At 45.7% G+C, this 18,663-nt stretch overlaps 1 protein-coding gene across 1 annotated transcript in view; it reads left to right on the top strand.

The window, feature by feature from the left end:
- Window positions 1-18,663, top strand: part of mta1 (metastasis associated 1) — a 30,673-nt gene that overhangs the window by 3,778 nt on the left and 8,232 nt on the right. Inside the window, exons 2-6 of the mRNA XM_084182244.1 lie at window positions 1,409-1,476; window positions 11,810-11,903; window positions 17,027-17,159; window positions 17,338-17,401; window positions 17,874-17,991. Of these exons, the coding sequence (XP_084038370.1) occupies window positions 1,409-1,476; window positions 11,810-11,903; window positions 17,027-17,159; window positions 17,338-17,401; window positions 17,874-17,991 (477 nt within the window). The remainder of the gene's footprint in view (window positions 1-1,408; window positions 1,477-11,809; window positions 11,904-17,026; window positions 17,160-17,337; window positions 17,402-17,873; window positions 17,992-18,663) is intronic.

The raw sequence follows: 18,663 nt of genomic DNA on the forward strand, positions 1-18,663 counted from the left end.
CAATCTCTTACTTTATTTATTCATGCCTTGTCTCTCTCTTTCTCTCGGTCTCGCTGTTTGCCTGTCTATTTGTCTTTCTGCATGTCTGTCTGTCTCCATGTCTCTCTCTCTCTATCTGCTTTTCTGGCCGGGTTTGGTTCCACTCAGAGTGGGCTGACTGTGTCTTTGGGGCTCAGCTACATGCTACGATTGGCTCTGAGGGAATTTGACTGCACTGTGACGTGGCGGGTAGTGAGGGCACATGATTGGCTGAGGCTGGCAGTGGGGGAGGTGTGGGGGTAGCAGACGCTGTCTGTGGGCACATGCAGGCTGATCTGGTGGGATGGTAGGCGAGGGCTGGCAGAGACAGACAAGCAGACAGACGGGCAGGCAGGAAGAGCGACTGACAGAGTGAGATGGAGAGACAGGGAGATGGGCAGGAAGGTTTGCCTGTTCTGTATGTTCATTGAATGTTTGAGCTCTTTTGAATGAAGATTCACTGCATGTTTCTCCTTAGTAGACCGCTCAAATTGAGTTGGCTAGTGTTCGTTCTGCAGGAGTACACACGTGGGCACACAGCTGGACACTTACGTTCAGCTTTTTGTAGATTATTGAAATTAAATTGATTCATTACATCGCTCTCTCTCTCTCTCTCTCGCTTTTTGTTTACATGAACCCTGAGGGGTGTGTGTGATATATATTTCCTTCCTAGGAGAGCAGAGACCTGCTCGGTCAGACAAGAGACGAAGAGACTGGAGAGGATGGGGGTAGACTGTGGAGGGAGACTACATGGGGAGACAAGGGAAGGGGTTTATCTGCTGGCAGCCTACCAAGTGTGGGAGTATGATAATCTGACGTTAGCCAAGATGCATGCAGGGTTGACGAGGCACGAACCCTACTAAGCCCAAGGCCTAGGAGGACGCCCTACTGGGCCTGGAGAGAAGGAGAGAAGAGTAGGGGGGGCGAGAGGAGAGCAGGGGGTGGAGAGGAGAGTGGGGGGGGGGGGGGGGGGGGGGGGGGGGAGCAGTGGGGGGGAGAGGAGAGCGAGCGGGGGGGAGAGGAGAGCGGGGGGGAGGAGAGCGAGCAGGGGAGAGGGGCTAGGCCAAGAGCAGGGGGAAATAAGGAAAGGACAGGAGAAGCTGGGTCAAGAGAGGACAAAGGGAAATAGGGAATGGAGAGGACAAAGTAAGAATGGGAAGAAAATATTGAATAGTGGGTCAACATGTGGTGTTTTGATATACTGTACAACAAGCTATTGAAGTCATTCATTAGTCCAAGTGGCTAAATCACTCCGCAAGAATACAGTTGACACTGTCTCTGTCTGTTGGCTATACAGGGAGTAGGCTAACCACAATACTGACGTGTTTTCTCTCTCTCTCTCCCTCTTTCCCCTCCTGCTTCTCTTCCCTCCACCCCTCTTCCTCCACAGATTATGTTTATTTTGAAAACTCATCCAGTAACCCACTGCTGATCCGGCGGATAGAAGAGCTCAACAAGGTGAGACAGTGGTGCATGTGTACAGTCTCTCTGGCTCTAAATAGGGCTGTGGCGGTCAGCCGGTAATTGTCACGCAAATAACTGCCGGTCTCACGGTAATTGGCCGTTAATGAACATAAATACGTTTGGCATCTCCGGGCTTCCAAGCATCGCCTACAAGCAAGCCACTGATGCGGATCTTTGGAACATGAACATTTTTTAAAAGTCTAATAAATCATTTTAATATAGCGTACACCATCACAATAAATCCACTATTTAATTTATAATAATAATAATATAATATGCCATTTAGCAGACGCTTTTATCCAAAGCGACTTAAAGTCATGCGTGCATAATTTTTTTTGGTGTATGGGTGGTCCCGGGGATCGAACCCACTACCTTAGTGTTACAAGCGCCGTGCTCTACCAGCTGAGCTACAGAATTTAGGCTAAAGAAACATTATGATATGATCCTTCCTTGTGTTAGGCCATGATCTAGCTATGCTATATGGCCGTGGGCTACACTAGTTCATTTAGCAGATAAGATTTGCATATAATTCCCGTAGCATTATATTATTTTATAGGAAGAAGAATACAATTGAACATGGCTGAAATAAAATTAAGGATATTTTCCCCAAACGATTTCCGAGGTAGTGCGCACATGCAGCTATTCTGTGTTGAGCGGTTAACAATGTGATCATTTGAAACGGGTCCTCCTATATGCTTCATTTAGTTATTTATGCAACTTTAGTTGTGATACAAACTAGTGTTACACGGTATACCGGTACCACAGTAATATCACAGTACCAAAATGTCATGATACTTATGATACCAACATCTTTGAATACCATAGTACCGTTTTCATATGATACTACCAAATCTTTCAGCCGATTTAAAGAACCTGCTGGCGCCTGTTCTAAAATGTTTATAAAGTCAGTTGAATTTAAGCAACAGCCACTCGTCTCTTGTATGCGCAGGTCCAATAATATCCACTTCACTTTCATGCGCGTATCACGTGTGGCAGCTGTAATCAGCCAGCCACATCCCCTACCAGTCCTCACTCACCTGCTTCTCTCTGTCCACTCATATTTTCCTCCATCAGTTTTTTAAAATATAATTTAGCAGTGATGGCGAGCGGGGGTGCAGACCCTGATGAGTCTTCTGTTGTTAGTTGTACTTTTGTTACATTGGAGCAGGGCGCAGAGCGAGCAATGTTGATACGTTGTATAATTTCATCGCCTGTTATAAAATAAAAAAGGGCACAGGCCCAGTCTGAGTAGACTTTGCAAGTTCACTGTCATGCAGCCTTTGAGTGTCAGTGAGGGAAAATGGAGCACCGTTTCGCAACAGGCATGTTTGCAGCTTTACAGCAAAGAAAACGGCTTTCTCTAGCCTAAACGGTAAAAAGAAATATGACCCATATTACCGGAGATGCCTATTTTACTTTCTATCTGGTTTCGCACGCATGTTATATAATTTCACAAACCATGTTTCAGGTCGTTTTTAAACTAATCCTGGGTAATCCCGCTAATTATTGGTTTGATAACAAACAACGTTGTTCAGTCATGTCACCTAGCTAGCTAGCAACCTGGTACTGTAACTTGACAGTAGGTTTAGGCTAATTTGATTGGCAAAGGATGAAAGGAAAAGGGTCTGCTACTCATGAGATGTGCTTCAAAGGTAGGATTCATATAGGCCTAATGTAAGCCTAAACTATTTATTTTAATTTAATTTAACCTTTATTTAACTAGGCAAGTCAGTTAAGAACAAATTCTTATTTACAATGACGGCCTACAGTGAGGGAAAAAAGTATTTGATCCCCTGCTGATTTTGTACGTTTGCCCACTGACAAAGACATGATCAGTCTATAATTTTAATGGTAGGTTTATTTGAACAGTGAGAGACAGAATAACAACCACAAAATCCAGAAAAACGCATGTAAAAAATGTTATGAATTGATTTGCATTTTAATGAGGGAAATAAGTATTTGACCCCTTTGCAAAACATGACTTAGTACTTGGTGGCAAAACCCTTGTTGGCAATCACAGAGGTCAGACGTTTCTTGTAGTTGGCCACCAGGTTTGCAAACATCTCAAGAGGGATTTTGTCCCACTCCTCTTTGCAGATCTTCTCCAAGTCATTAAGGTTTCGAGCCAGACGTTTGGCAACTCGAACCTTCAGCTCCCTCCACAGATTTTCTATAGGATTAAGGTCTGGAGACTGGCTTGGCCACTCCAGGACCTTAATGTGCTTCTTCTTGAGCCACTCCTTTGTTGCCTTGGCCGTGTGTTTTGGGTCGTTGTCATGCTGGAATACCCATCCACAACCCATTTTCAATGCCCTGGCTGAGGGAAGGAGGTTCTCACCCAAAATTTGACGGTACATGGCCCCGTCCATCGTCCCTTTGATGCGGTGAAGTTGTCCTGTTCCCTAGCAGAAAAACACCTCCAAAGCATAATGTTTCCACCTCCATGTTTGACGGTGGGGATGGTGTTCTTGGCGTCATAGGCAGCATTCCTCCTCCTCCAAATACGGCGAGTTGAGTTGATGCCAAAGAGCTCGATTTTGGTCTCATCTGCCACAACACTTTCACCCAGTTCTCCTCTGAATCATTCAGATATTCATTGGCAAACTTCAGATGGGCCTGTATATGTGCTTTCTTGAGCAGGGGGACCTTGCGGGCGCTGCAGGATTTCAGTCCTTCACGGCAAAGTGTGTTACCAATTGTTTTCTTGGTGACTATGGTCCCAGCTGCCTTAAGATCATTGACAAGATCCTCCCGTGTAGTTCTGTGCTGATTCCTCACCGTTCTCATGATCATTGCAACTCCACGAGGTGAGATCTTGCATGGAGCCCCAGGCCGAGGGAGATTGACAGTTCTTTTGTGTTTCTTCCATTTGCGAAAAATGGCACCAACTGTTGTCACCTTCTCACCAAGCTGCTTGGCGATTGTCTTGTAGCCCATTCCAGCCTTGTGTAGGTCTACAATCTTGTCCCTGACATCCTTGGAGAGCTCTTTGGTCTTGGCCATGGTGGAGAGTTTGGAATCTGATTGATTGATTGCTTCTGTGGACAGGTGTCTTTTATACAGGTAACAAACTGAGATTAGGAGCACTCCCTTTAAGAGTGTGCTCCTAATCTCAGCTCGTTACCTGTATAAAAGACACCTGGGAGCCAAAAATCTTTCTGATTGAGAGGGGGTCAAATACTTATTTCCCTCATTAAAATGCAAATCAATTTATAACGTTTTTGACATGCGTTTTTCTGGATTTTTTTGTTTTTATTCTGTCTCTCACTGTTCAAATAAACCTACCATTAAAATTATAGACTGATCATTTCTTTGTCAGTGGGCAAACATACAAAATCAGCAGGGGATCAAATACTATTTTCCCTCACTGTACATATCACAAATCAATTTCTTTCTGGTGCTCCTTACGTTTTGTTTGGTGCCTAACGTTTGAAAAGTTGGGAGCGGTGTGTGTTTGTGGGAGAGAGTGGTGTGTGTTTATTATGAGAGGGAGAGAGAGAGAGTGTGTGAGGAAGGGAGGGAGGGAGTGTGTGTGTGTCTGTGTTAACTAAAGAGTAAAGAAGGTTTCATGCAGTGTTTTCCCCATAATGACATGCAGATCATTATGCATGTATATTCCTTCCTCCCATTCCTCCAGCCAAATCACGGGTAGGCTTTTGCAAATATGAGCAAATCAGCCATTCTATGCAATATTCTATTATACACTGAACAGTGTGAAGTTTAATTCAATGCATTGTATTTAGTAGAAGTGTGAATTTTAGTGACAGGTTTTTGCGTAGCACATGTGCAGAACGTTTAGAAAATGGGAACAAGCGTCCGGGGGACGGGGCGAACAGGACGCTTGACCACAGATTTTTTCCATCGTGGTATTGCGATACTACTCGGTATTGTGATACTTGGCCTGGTATTGTTATTAAAATGTTGGTATCGTGACAACGCTAATACAGACCTTAGCCTATATCTTTTTATTTATTTCTAATACATTCTAAGCCTGCATGATGCAACTAATGATTTCAAAAAAGTCACGTGAAAGACAAGTGAGCTGCTTTTTGTTACGGAGGCTGCACACATGTCATCAGTCTCTCATTCACTATTTAACAAGCACTTGATAATATTCTCACCCATCAGACTATTCTCAATGTAATATGGTCTTTACATTTAGCCTACTAATATATGTGGAATTATTTCATTTATTTAGAATGGCCCACAAAAAAAAACATGTAATCTGTAGGCTGCACTCGAATAGCGGATGGAGGAAGTGCTTTCCATGGTTACATTTTTAATATGCCAGGTAGGCTAAACCGGTTGTAAAGCAGATTGATTATTCACCAGCTATTGGGCAATGAATGGGCTTATAAGAACACATATTTCACTAGGCTCTGTAGGCTATGAGCTCTCCAACCCTGTTCCAGGGGTCCTAGGCCTATAGGTGATGTTTGGCGTTATTTGGCCTCTTTAGTTGTGATAGGCCTAAATGTTTTGATAAGGTTTCTATGGGATAGGCTACGTGATGCATGCGACTAGGATTTGAAAAAGTCTGCACTGTTTCTTGCCTTAGACTGAACACGCTGGGCATCATTCACAAGTGATCATATTCTCACCCATCAGACTATTCTCAATTTAATCTTGTCTTTACATATACTAAATCATATATGGGAGAAATTAGTTCTGATTTAGAGTGGGCCATTATCATACACCTGTATGCGCTTGAATAGCGAAGGAATGACACTTAGTTTTCATGCCAGCCAGGTAAGCTACTCTGGTTGTAAAGCGAAGCAATGTGCTTAATATTAGGAAAGTTGAGAAATAAATATAGTAGGCTTAGCCTATAGAAAGCTGATGGGATCCTCTTTTTAATAGAGACCATTAAAACTCTGTTTACTCACGCAATTGCATAGCCTATAGAATAAATGTTGCGCAACATGGGCTTATAGGAACACTTGTATAATTAAATGCATCAACCAGCTATGAGGAGCTCTTACTGCGCAACAGGTGATCCTATTTTATTTATTTTTTTTTATTTCACCTTTATTTAACCAGGTAAGCCAGTTGAGAACAGGTTCTCATTTACAACTGCGACCTGGCCAAGATAAAGCATAGTAGTGCAATAAAAAACAACAACACAGAGTTACATATGGGGTAAAAAACATAAAGTCAGAAATACAACAGAAAATATATATACAGTGTGTGCAAATGTAGCAAGTTATGGAGGTAAGGCAGTAAATAGGCTATAGTGCAGAATAATTACAATAGTATTAACACTGGAATGCTAGATGTGCAAATAGAGATACTGGGGTGCAAAAGAGCAAAATAAATAACAATATAGGGATGAGGTAGTTGGGTGGGCTAATTTCAGATGGGCTGTGTACAGGTGCAGTGATCGGTAAGGTGCTCTGACAACTGATGCTTAAAGTTATTGAGGGAGATAAGAGTCTCCAGCTTCAGAGATTTTTGCAATTCGTTCCAGTCATTGGCAGCAGAGAACTGGAAGGAATGGCGGCCAAAGGAGGTGTTGGCTTTGGGAATGACCAGTGAGATATACCTGCTGGAGCGCAGACTACGGGTGGGTGCTGCTATGGTGACCAATGAGCTAAGATAAGGCGGGGATTTGCCTAGCAGTGATTTATAGATGGCCTGGAGCCAGTGGGTTTGACGACGAACATGTAGTGAGGACCAGCCAACAAGAGCGTACAGGTCACAGTGGTGGGTAGTGTATGGGGCTTTGGAGACAAAACGGATGGCACTGTGATAGACTACATCCAATTTGCTGAGTAGAGTGTTGGAGGCTATTTTGTAAATGACATCGCCGAAGTCAAGGATCGGTAGGATAGTCAGTTTTACGAGGGCATGTTTGGCAGCATGAGTGAAGGAGGCTTTGTTGCGAAATAGGAAGCCGATTCTAGATTTAACTTTGGATTGGAGATTCTTTATGTGAGTCTGGAAGTTGAGTTTACAGTCTAACCAGACACCTAGGTATTTGTAGTTGTCCACATACTCTAGGTCAGACCCGTCGAGAGTGGTGATTCTAGTCGGGTGGGCGGGTGCCAGCAGCGTTCGATTGAAAAGCATGCATTTAGTTTTACTAGTGTTTAAGAGCAGTTGGAGGCTACTGAAGGATTGTTGTATGGCATTGAAGCTCGTTTGGAGGTTTGTTAACACAGTGTCCAATGAAGGGCCAGATGTATACAAAATGGTGTCGTCTGCGTAGAGGTGGATCTGAGAGTCACCAGCAGCAAGAGCGACATCATTGATATACACAGAGAAAAGTGTCGGCCCAAGAATTGAACCCTGTGGCACCCCCATAGAGACTGCCATAGGTCCAGACAACAGGCCCTCCGATTTGACACACTGAACTCTATCTGAGAAGTAGTTGGTGAACCAGGTGAGGCAGTCATTTGAGAAACCAAGGCTATTTAGTCTGCCAATAAGAATGCGGTGGTTGACAGAGTCGAAAGCCTTGGCCAGGTCGATGAAGACGGCTGCACAGTACTGTCTATTATCAATCGCGGTTATAATATCGTTTAGGACCTTGAGCGTGGCTGAAGTGCACCCGTGACCAGCTCGGAAACCGGATTGCATAGCGGAGAAGGTACGGTGGTATTCGAAATGGTCGATTATCTGTTTGTTAACTTGGCTTTCGAATACTTTCGAAAGGCAGGGCAGGATGGATATAGGTCTGTAGCAATTTGGATCTAGAGTGTCACCCCCTTTGAAGAGGGGGATGACCGCGGCAGCTTTCCAATCTCTGGGGATCTCAGACGTTATGAAAGAGAGGTTGAACAGACTAGTAATAGGGGTAGCGACAATTTTGGCGGCTAGTTTTAGAAAGAAAGGGTCCAGATTGTCTAGCCCAGCTGATTTGTAGGGGTCCAGATTTTGCAGCGCTTTCAAAACATCAGCTGTCTGAATTTGTGTGAAGGAGAAGCGGGGGGGGCATGGGCAAGTTGCAGCAGAGGGTGCAGAGTTGGTGGCCGGGTTAGTGGTAGCCAGATGGAAAGCATGGCCAGCTGTAGCAAAATGCTTGTTGAAATTCTCGATTATTGTAGATTTATCGGTGGTGATAGTGTTTCCTAGCCTCAGTGCAGTGGGCAGCTGGGAGGAAGTGCTCTTATTCTCCATGGACTTTACAGTGTCCCAAAACTTTTTGGAGTTAGTGCTACAGGATGCAAATTTCTGTTTGAAAAAGTTAGCCTTTGCTTTCCTGACTGCTTGTGTATATTGGTTCCTAACTTCCCTGAAAAGTTGCATATCGCGGGGGCTATTTGATGCTAATGCTGTACGCCACAGGATGTTTTTGTGCTGGTCAAGGGCAGTCAAGTCTGAGGAGAACCAGGGGCTATATCGGTTCTTAGTTCTGTATTTTTTGAATGGGGCATGTTTATTTAAGATTGAGAGGAAATTACTTTTAAGGAACAACCAGGCATCCTCTACTGACGGAATGAGATCTATATCCATCCAGGATACCTGGGCCAGGTCAATTAGGAAGGCCTCCTCGCTAAAGTGTTTTAGGGAGCGTTTGACAGTGATGAGGGGTGGTCGTTTGACCGCGGACCCGTTACGGACGCAGGCAATAAGGCAGTGATCGCTGAGATCCTGGTTGAAGACAGCTGAGGTGTATTTAGAGGGTATGTTAGTCAGGATGATATCTATGAGGGTACCCATGTTTACGGATTTAGGGTTGTACCTGGTAGGTTCGTTGATAATTTGCGTGAGGTTGAGGGCATCTAGCTTGGATTGTAGGATGGCTGGGGTATTAAGCATATCCCAATTTAGGTCACCAAGCAGTACAAACTCTGAGGATAAATGGGGGGCAATCAATTCACATATGGTGTCCAGGGCACAGCTGGGGGCTGAGGGGGGTCTGTAGCAAGCGGCAACAGTGAGAGACTTATTTCTGGAAAGGTGGATTTTTAGAAGTAAAAGCTCAAACTGTTTGGGCACAGACCTGGATAGTATGATAGAGCTCTGCAGGCTATCTCTACAGTAGATTGCAACTCCACCCCCTTTGGCAGTTCTATCTAGACGGAAAATGTTATAGTTGGGGATGGAAATTTCAGAATTTTTGGTGGCCTTCCTGAGCCAGGATTCAGACACTGCTAGAACATCAGGGTTGGCAGAGTGTGCTAACGCAGTGAATAACTCAAACTTAGGAAGTAGACTTCTGATATTTATGTGCAAGAAACCAAGACTTTTGCGATTACAGAAGTCATCAAATGATAGCGCCTGGGGAGTAGGAGTGATACTGAGGGCTGCAGGGCCTGGGTTAGCCTCTACATCACCAGAGGAACAGAGGAGGACTAGAATAAGGATACGGCTAAAGGCTTTAAGAACTGGTCTTCTAGTGCGTTGGGTACATAGAATAAAGGGGGCAGATTTCCGGGTGTTATAGAAAAGATTCAGGGCATTATGTACAGACAAGGATATGGAAGGATATGAGTAAAGTGGAGGTAACCCTAAGCATTGGGTAACAATGAAAGAGATAGCATCGCTAGAGTCATCAATTGTGTCGGTCTCCGCGTGTATAGGGGGAGGTGCAAATGAGCTATCTAAGGCAGGTTTAGCTAGGCTGGGGGGTCTACAGTGATATAGTACAATTAGAAATAACCGAAACAACAACAAACTAACCATGTTTGGGCTGAGGCTAAACATAAACAGGATGTAGTACCGTAAAAAGGAACAGTCCAGCAGATATCAGCTGTATAGCTGAGTTATCATAAGGTCCGGTGGTGAAGCACTAGTAAGAGGCCACGGCTAGCGTGTGCTAGCGGGCCAGGGCTATCAGATGGATGGAATCTTCGTGGTTAACGTCGTAACCACATCAGACGATTTCGTCGGCAGACCAGTCGTGTAGGATCGGCGGGGCTCCGTGTCAACACTAGGTGGTCCCGTCCGGTTGACAGATGATTAGCCAGACCACAGCGTCCGTTTTGTTGTAGCTGGCTGGTGGTAGCTAGCTGGTAGCGATGAATCCGGAGTTAAAGGTCCAGTGATTCAGTGATTCCGGCGGAAAAACTGATATGTTCTGGGTCGATAACGCGCTGTGCAGACTGGACGAATATCCGGTGATCAATGTCCAGTGATTAAAATTAATCCCGCAGAAAAAAAATCAAATGTTCTGGGTGAAACACCGCTAGCTGTGGCTAATAGCAAATAGCAAGTAGCTAGTTAGCTGGCTAGCTAGTTTCAACTGGAGATTCTAGATTCTAGATAAAGGTAAGTCAAGGTAAGTCAATAATAGAATCCGTTCCACATTGAGTGAGGCGGGTTGCAGGAAAGTATATCTTGTAGAAGGATGAAAAGTCTGATAGGGAAATATGTACGAAAAAAATAGGGTATTTACAGGCTATTTACAGACAGACGATAAAAACACAACTGCACTACTACGCCATCTTGGATTGAATGTTTCCGCTCAAACTCTGAATGCCAGGGCTCTCATAAAGGGTTTGATTTGATTTTCGATTGCATTTGCATTGATGTCAGAGTGATTAGAGGGACAGTAGAGCGCTGAGTACCAGGCCATTAGCGACTAGCCGTTAGCAAGTTTGGTAGGCTACCATCGGCAACATCAGAGCGCAGGTTTGGAGAAGCCTAGTTACCGTGACTCAACGGTCACGTGGAATTTGGTGCGGTCATGACTCATGACTGCCGGTGTGGCGGTAATACTGTCACCGTATCAGCCCTAGTCCTAACAGGTGCAAACTGTCCTCTGTCTTTGGCTGTTTAAATGTACTGGAGACTAGTGTCTGTCTAATGTGATTGACAGAAGACACAGAGCTGAGTCTAGGCCTAGCTAAGCTGCCTCTCTCATGTCACTCAGTCAGTCTGCCCAGACTGGCATAACACTGGCTCTTTCCCAATAAGTCTCCCCTGGATCCCTCACGTCCTCTTTCTTCTAATCCTCAATGCATTGGAGAAGGTAAGAGGGGAGGGACTTTGGGTCATCTTCTCCAAAGTCGTTTGAGAAGGAAGGAGGTGATGATTCAAGCGAAGACTAATTCAGAAAGATTAACCTCATCGGTCATTAGTAGTCACACCACCTTGATCAGCCAATCGACACTGAAATGTAAAATACTTCGTTATTACATAGGCCTAGCCTAGTTGTTCTACTGTTGCTACAACATGTAAAACCCAGACTTCACCAGACTAGTTTCTCAGTAGTGCATATAAGCCTAGCTGGTATTGATCTTTCTGCTCTCATATCGTCAGCAAACCTCAACTCCCAACTCTACTCTCTCTGTGTGTGTGACCAATGACGTGTGGCAGGCTGGGCTGGCGGATTATGGTCGTTACCACGGTAACCCTCCGTCTCTCTCGTGTTGTGTTGCAGACGGCCAATGGAAACGTGGAGGCTAAAGTGGTGTGTTTCTACCGACGCAGGGACATCTCCTCCACACTCATCGCCCTGGCCGACAAACACGCACGTGAGTGACACGCACGGTTCACTGTTCAGTCAAAGTCTTCACCAACTAAGGCACTGTTCAACATCGAATGCCAACATTCAAATCCCCTAGTAGAGTGACTGTTCAGTCAGAAACCACTTTTAAATGTGACTTTTATTTTAACAGGTTAGGCTATTCTCATTCAGATAAAACGTCTTGCAAGAGAGACCTGTTCACTAACCACCATTCAGCATCCAAAGCCACCTCATCCCCTTGTATATATCAGATGGACAGTGACTCAAGTGTTCTGTGTATACGGTTTTCAGATGTGCAATCAAAACCTAATTTAACCTAATGACTTCTGCCTGAAGAGTGAATGTGTAGTGAAGGACATGTATCCGTCTTGGACTAGTCTAGGCAAATGTCAGTGTTTGTGTACGTTTGCTCGTCTATGCAGAATTGTGTGTGTGTTGTCGTGTGTGTGTGTGTGTGAATGACTATGTGCATGCCAGCGTTACTGTGTGTGTTTGTCTGTATGTTTCCATTGTATGTGTGTGTGTGTGTGTGTGTGTGTGTGTTTACTCTTCCTCCCGAATATATGAGCTAGCTTTGCGGTGTTTGAGGCTGTAGCTAGCTGTGGGCTGTAGCTAGCTGTGGGCTGTAGCTAGCTGTGGGCTGTAGCTGTGACGGTTGTAGCTGTGACGGTTGTAGCTGTGAGGGTTGTGTGGATGTGGTTTCACTGGGCTGCTCATTACTGGACCTTTTTTATGTTGAGACTGAGAAGAGGGCGTTCTGCTTCAGACCCAGGGTCTGACTGACTGTAGAGAATTTAAGCCTTCTAGACTGCAGCACTCCCAAGGCCTAACTCACTGAATGCACTACTGTGTCCACCCATACGACTGAATGTGTGGGGCTAAACGTTAGGTTGGGTGTGGTAGTGTGTGTGCAGAGAAGTGTGAGAGGGGGAGGATTCTGTGGCAGTGGTTTGTTTTTTTGTGGACCACACAGTCAGCAAGGAGGAGCTCGCTCTGTGTCTCTGTCTGTCTCGCTCTGTGTGTATCTGTGGGAGAACCACTGTTTATTTTTGAGGACCGTGTGTGTCCCGGACAGTCCCACCTTGTGCGTGTTTGTGTGTATGTGTCTGTGTGTTTGTATGTTTGGTGTGTGTGGAGTATGGGCCTCTTGGTTCTATGTGCTGCCAGCACCAGCAGTCAGTCCCTCCAGAATTCCAAATTGTGCCCCAAATGGCACCCTATTCCCTATATAGTGTACTACTTGTGACCAGGACTCATAGTGCGCTATGTAGGGAATAGGGTGCCATTTGGGACGCTGCCCCAGACAGACATGTGCAATATGTGAAGTATGCATGTAAGGAATGGCTCTTCACCGCATGGGTGTGGTGGTGGGCTGTTGTACGTGTACATGGGTGTGGTGGTGGGCTGTTGTACGTGTACATGGGTGTGGTGGTGGGCTGTTGTACGTGTACATGGGTGTGGTGGTGGGCTGTTGTACGTGTACATGGGTGTGGTGGTGGGCTGTTGTACGTGTACATGGGTGTGGTGGTGGGCTGTTGTACGTGTACATGGGTGTGGTGGTGGGCTGTTGTACGTGTACATGGGTGTGGTGGTGGGCTGTTGTACGTGTACATGGGTGTGGTGGTGGGCTGTTGTACGTGTACATGGGTGTGGTGGTGGGCTGTTGTACGTGTACATGGGTGTGGTGGTGGGCTGCTGCTGTATCCTGTCTGAGTTCTGGAGCCGTCAGCCCAAGGACAAGCGAAGAGGGGAAAATTAGAGGGCCTGTTGTCTTGCCCAAACCGTGTCTGTGTTTGTAAATGGGAGAGGGAACATTACTCTCTGAGAGTGGCCCTGTGGAACATTGTCCTTGTGTTGTACCGGATGGCTTTCTTTCTCCGTTCTGGATTATCGCCTGTGTGTGCTGTGAGTCACAGATCAAATATTTTCCTTGCCGGGATTCGGTTGGAGCCTTCCCTTAGAGGGCCTCTGACTGCACCCTTACTCCGGGTCTTAGCCCCGCCCCTGTCGGCAGAGCTGCCTCCTGAGTGGTCGGTCCCAGTGATTGACATGGCCTTTTGCTCCTCTGGCCCCTCCCTCAGGCAAATGACTTAGCCTCTCTTTAATTGCCCTTTCTATTCTGAGAACTCTAGAACTTTAGGCCGTTAGTTTCAGTAAACAATAGACATCAATGGTGACGATGAATCCATTCACAAATATTAAACAATCGAGTGGTAAAGTACAGAATAACTGTTTCTCAATGTAGGCTAGTCTTCATACCTTTTTGAAGAATGCATCATTCCCTCCTCTACTCGTAATGCGTCTCATTCATCAATAATTTATAATTGGTACGGACAGGTGAGATGGAGAGGCAATTTGTAGAGAGTATGGATTGGGTGCTGTGCCAGACAATTGGCTCTGTCTTTTTAGGGGTAGAGAGACTCAGGGCTCAAGGACTCAGCCAGTCAGGGGCTGGTGATAATGATGCTACTGCACCTGTCCACCACCTGGCTGCAGACCCCCAGGCCAAAGCAGGCCTGATGGTTGACCCTCTTCTACTAGGACTGGGAATTGCCTGGGACCTCACGATACGATATTATCACAATACTTAGGTGCCGATACGTGATTCTCACAATTCTATATGCATTGCGATTCGATACTGCGATTTTTAATATTGACTAGGTACAGCCGACTAGTCAAATATAATATCGTCCAAAACTAATATTGCAATGTGTAACTATGAACTTTTTTTTTTTTTTTACCCTACCCTGGTTCATCAGGGGTGTGCATGCACACACACACACACATATATGCAGGCAACTACACAGAAGCAAGCTTACATGCTGTAAAAGATGCCTCATCTCTCTCTGTCTCGCGCCTTCTCTAATGAAACTCCAAATGAGCTGGAGCACGCGCCTACTGGTTTCGCTCTCTCCCCCTTTCTCACCTCTGTCCCCCTTGCTCTCTCTCTAAATACAGTGCATTCGGAAAGAATTCAGACCCATTGACTTTTTCCGAATTGTGTTATGTTACAGCCTTATTCTAAAATGGATTAAATTATTTGTTTTCCTCATCAATCAACACACAATACCCCATAATGACAAAGCGAAAACAGGTTTTTATACATATTTGCAAATTTATAAAAAAACTAAAACAAAAACAGATGCCTTATTTACATAAGTATGCTATGAGACTCGAAATTCAGCTCCGGTGCATCCTGTTTCCATTGATCATCCTTAATATGTTTCTACAACTTGATTGGAGTCCACCTGTGGTAAATTCAATTGATTGAACATGATTTGGAAAGGCACACACCTGTCTATATAAGATCCCACAGTTGACAGTGCATGTCAGAGCAAAAACCAAACCTTGAGGTAGAAGGAATTGTCCATAGAGCTCCGAGACCGGATTGTGTCGAGGCGCAGATCTGGGGAAGGGTACCAAAACATTTCTGCAGCATTGAAGGTCCCCAAGAACACAGTGGCCTCTGTCATTCTTAAATTGAAAAAGTTTGGAACCACCAAGACTCTTCCTAGAGCTGGTCGCCCAGCCAAACTGAGCAATCGGGGGAGAAGGGCCTTGGTCAGGGAGGTGACCAAGAACCCGATTGTCACTCTGAAAGAGCTCCAGAGTTCCTCTGGAGATGGGAGAACCTTCCAGAAGGACAACCATCTGTGCAGCACTCCACCATTCAGGCCTTTATGGTAGAGTGGCCAGACGGAAGCCACTCCCCAGTAAAAGGCACATGATAGCCCGCTTGGAGTTTGCCAAAAGGCACCTAAAGGACTCTCAGACCATGAGAAACGAGATTCTCTGGTCTGATGAAACCAAGAGTGAACTCTTTGGCCTGAATGCCAAGCGTCACGGCTGTAGGAAACCTGCCACCATCCCTAAGGTGAAGCATGGTGGTGGCAGCATCATGCTGTGGGGATGTGTTTCAGCGGCAGGGACTAGTAGACTAGTCAGGATTGAGGGAAAGATGAACGGAGCAAATTACAGATGAAAACCTCCAGAGCACTCAGGACCTCAGACTGGGGCTAAGGTTCACCTTCCAACAGGACAACGACCCTAAGCACACAGCCAAGACAATGCAGGAGTGGCTTCGGGACAAGTCTCTGAATGTCCTTGAGTGGCCCAGCCAGAGCCCGGACTTGAACCCGATCGAACATCTCTGGAGAGACCTGAAAATAGCTGTGCAGCGACGCTCCCCATCCAACCTGACAGAGCTTGAGAGGATCTGCGGAGAAGAATGGGAGAAACTCCCCAAATACAGGTGTGCCAAGCTTGTAGCATCATACCCAAGACGACTCAAGGCTGTAATTGCAGCCTAAGGTGCTTCAACAAAGTACTGAGTAAAGGGTCTGAATACTTATGTAAATGTAATATTTCAGTTTTTTATTTTTACAAAATTTGAAAAAAGAATAAATACTTTGTCGTTATGGGGTATTGTGTGTAGATTGATTAGAAAAAAACAACAATTGAATCCATTTTAGAATAAGGCTGTAACATAACAAAATGTCTGAATACTTTCCGAAAGCGCTGGATCTGTCGCTCTCCCACCTTCCCCCTCTTCTCTCCCACCTTCCCCCTCCCTCCTTTAGCCCCCTCCCCCACGTCTTTCTCCTCCGTCTTCCTCCTCAGACCACACACATTCAACGCCTGCTGAAATACTTTCTCTTCTGTGTCTTTTCCCACATGGGGAGTGAGGAGAGAGGGAGTATAAGAAAAAAGAGGAGAGGGAGAGGTTCGAGAGAAACATGCTGGGGGAGAAGAGAGGGGGAGTGAGGGTAGAGGATAGAGGGGGTTATAGAGAAACACACCAGTCCAGGCAGGGGATCTATATTCCCATGTATTACTAAATGAGCCCGGCACCTGCAGTGCCACAAAGCATTGACGGGAACTCCTCTGGATCATTACCCTAGCTCATTTGCATCTTTACCCTAGCTCACTGCATCTTTACCCTAGCTCATCTGCATTGTGTGAATACTATTTTTGTTTGTCTTCACCGTTTTCTTGGAAAACAAATCTAATCCTTTTGTTTGGCTCTGGGTCTCTGGTTCTTCAGTATGTGGTGCCCTCACTTGATGATCTGCCCAAAAACCCCATTTGTGTGTGAGCGAGCTAACTAACGTGACCTCTGACCCCTACCAGGAGAGCTGGAGGAGGAGATGGAGAACCCAGAGTTGAACCCAGTTGACCTGCCAGAGAAACAGAAACACCAGCTGAGACACAGAGAGCTGTTCCTGTCCCGCCAGCTAGAGTCACTACCCGCTACACACATCCGGTATGACATGTCCATACCATCTCACCTTATGTTGGCTACCTGTTACAGACCATGAGAGTTGGTTACAAGTATATGTATACACACAGCCTGGAAAACAGATGGCACTTTCTTTCACCTGTATTATAGGAACGTATTGGTTCTATATAAGATGGTAACAGGGTGTGTGTGTGTGTCTCAGGGGGAAGTGTTGTGTCACTCTGCTCAACGAGACTGAGGCTCTGAAGTCATATCTGGACCGCGAGGTAGGTGGCTGTCTTTACTGTCCTGTCCTCACAGTCTTTATACACTGTCTTCTCAGAGAGTGAATGGTGTGTACCAAAGCCTATGGGTGGCTCTGATGTATGACCATGTTGGACGAATTTGTGTTCATGTCTGACTGACTGACTGACTGACTGTGTGGTGTATGAGTGAGTGTGAGTGTGTGTGTGTGTGTGTGTGTGTGTGTGTGTGTGTGTGTGTGTGTGTGTGTGTGTTGTGAGTCTTGCTGCTGTATGAATAATTAATTGTGTTGACCCAGAATGTTCTTCTCACAATCAGTAATGAGGAGACGAAATTCTGCTCTCTAATATGCACACACTCACTCCACAACCCCACTCAATTTTTCCATTCTTATTTCTCTAACTCTTTTCTAATGTCTCCTCTCTCTATCCCTCCCTCCTCTCCTTTATCCCTCACTTCTCTTCCTCCTCTCTCCCTCCCCCTCCCTCTCTCCAGGATGCATTCTTCTACTCCCTGGTCTATGACCCCCAACAGAAGACTCTGCTGGCTGATAAAGGGGAGATCAGGGTGGGGAACAAGTACCAGGCAGACATCACTGACTTCCTTAAAGAGGGTACGTACGCCAAAGACACTCATAACTGTGGACAGTTAGCATTTCCCATAGTAAAATGTGGCACGCTAGCCTGTAGATTAGCCTCTTGGCTAGTATTCTCTTTGGTAGTGCAACCCGGGTCCTATCTCATCTCAAGGCTCAGTCAGTGGGAGGGCATGGGCGTCTGCCACACTGCCTGATGAACCCACTGCAATTATGCAACATTATGACAAGGAGTGTGTTATCAAAGTGAGTTTTACTGAGGAGCCATGTCACCCCAATAGTTTAGGAGAGGGTCAGAGGGCAGGATATTCAACGTTTTGTGAATCTTTGAAGAACGATAACCACATCACCCCAAGACTGTTGGAGAGTCAGAACTAAATTTAGTTTAGTTAACCACAGGGCTGTCTAGTCCAGTGGAGTGTATCAGACTGGGTCCTGTGCTGACTGGTTCCTAACTGGTGACTGTGCTGACTGGTTCCTAACTGGTGACTGTGCTGACTGGTTCCTAACTGGTGACTGTGCTGACTGGTTCCTAACTGGTGACTGTGCTGACTGGTTCCTAACTGGTGACTGTGCTGACTGGTTCCTAACTGGTGACTGTGCTGACTGGTTCCTAACTGGTGACTGTGCTGACTGGTTCCTAACTGGTGACTGTGCTAACTGGTTCCTAACTGGTGACTGTGCTGACTG

Source organism: Coregonus lavaretus, assembly GCF_964263955.1.
Source record: "Coregonus lavaretus genome assembly, chromosome: 18".
NCBI classification, from domain to species: domain Eukaryota; kingdom Metazoa; phylum Chordata; class Actinopteri; order Salmoniformes; family Salmonidae; genus Coregonus; species Coregonus lavaretus.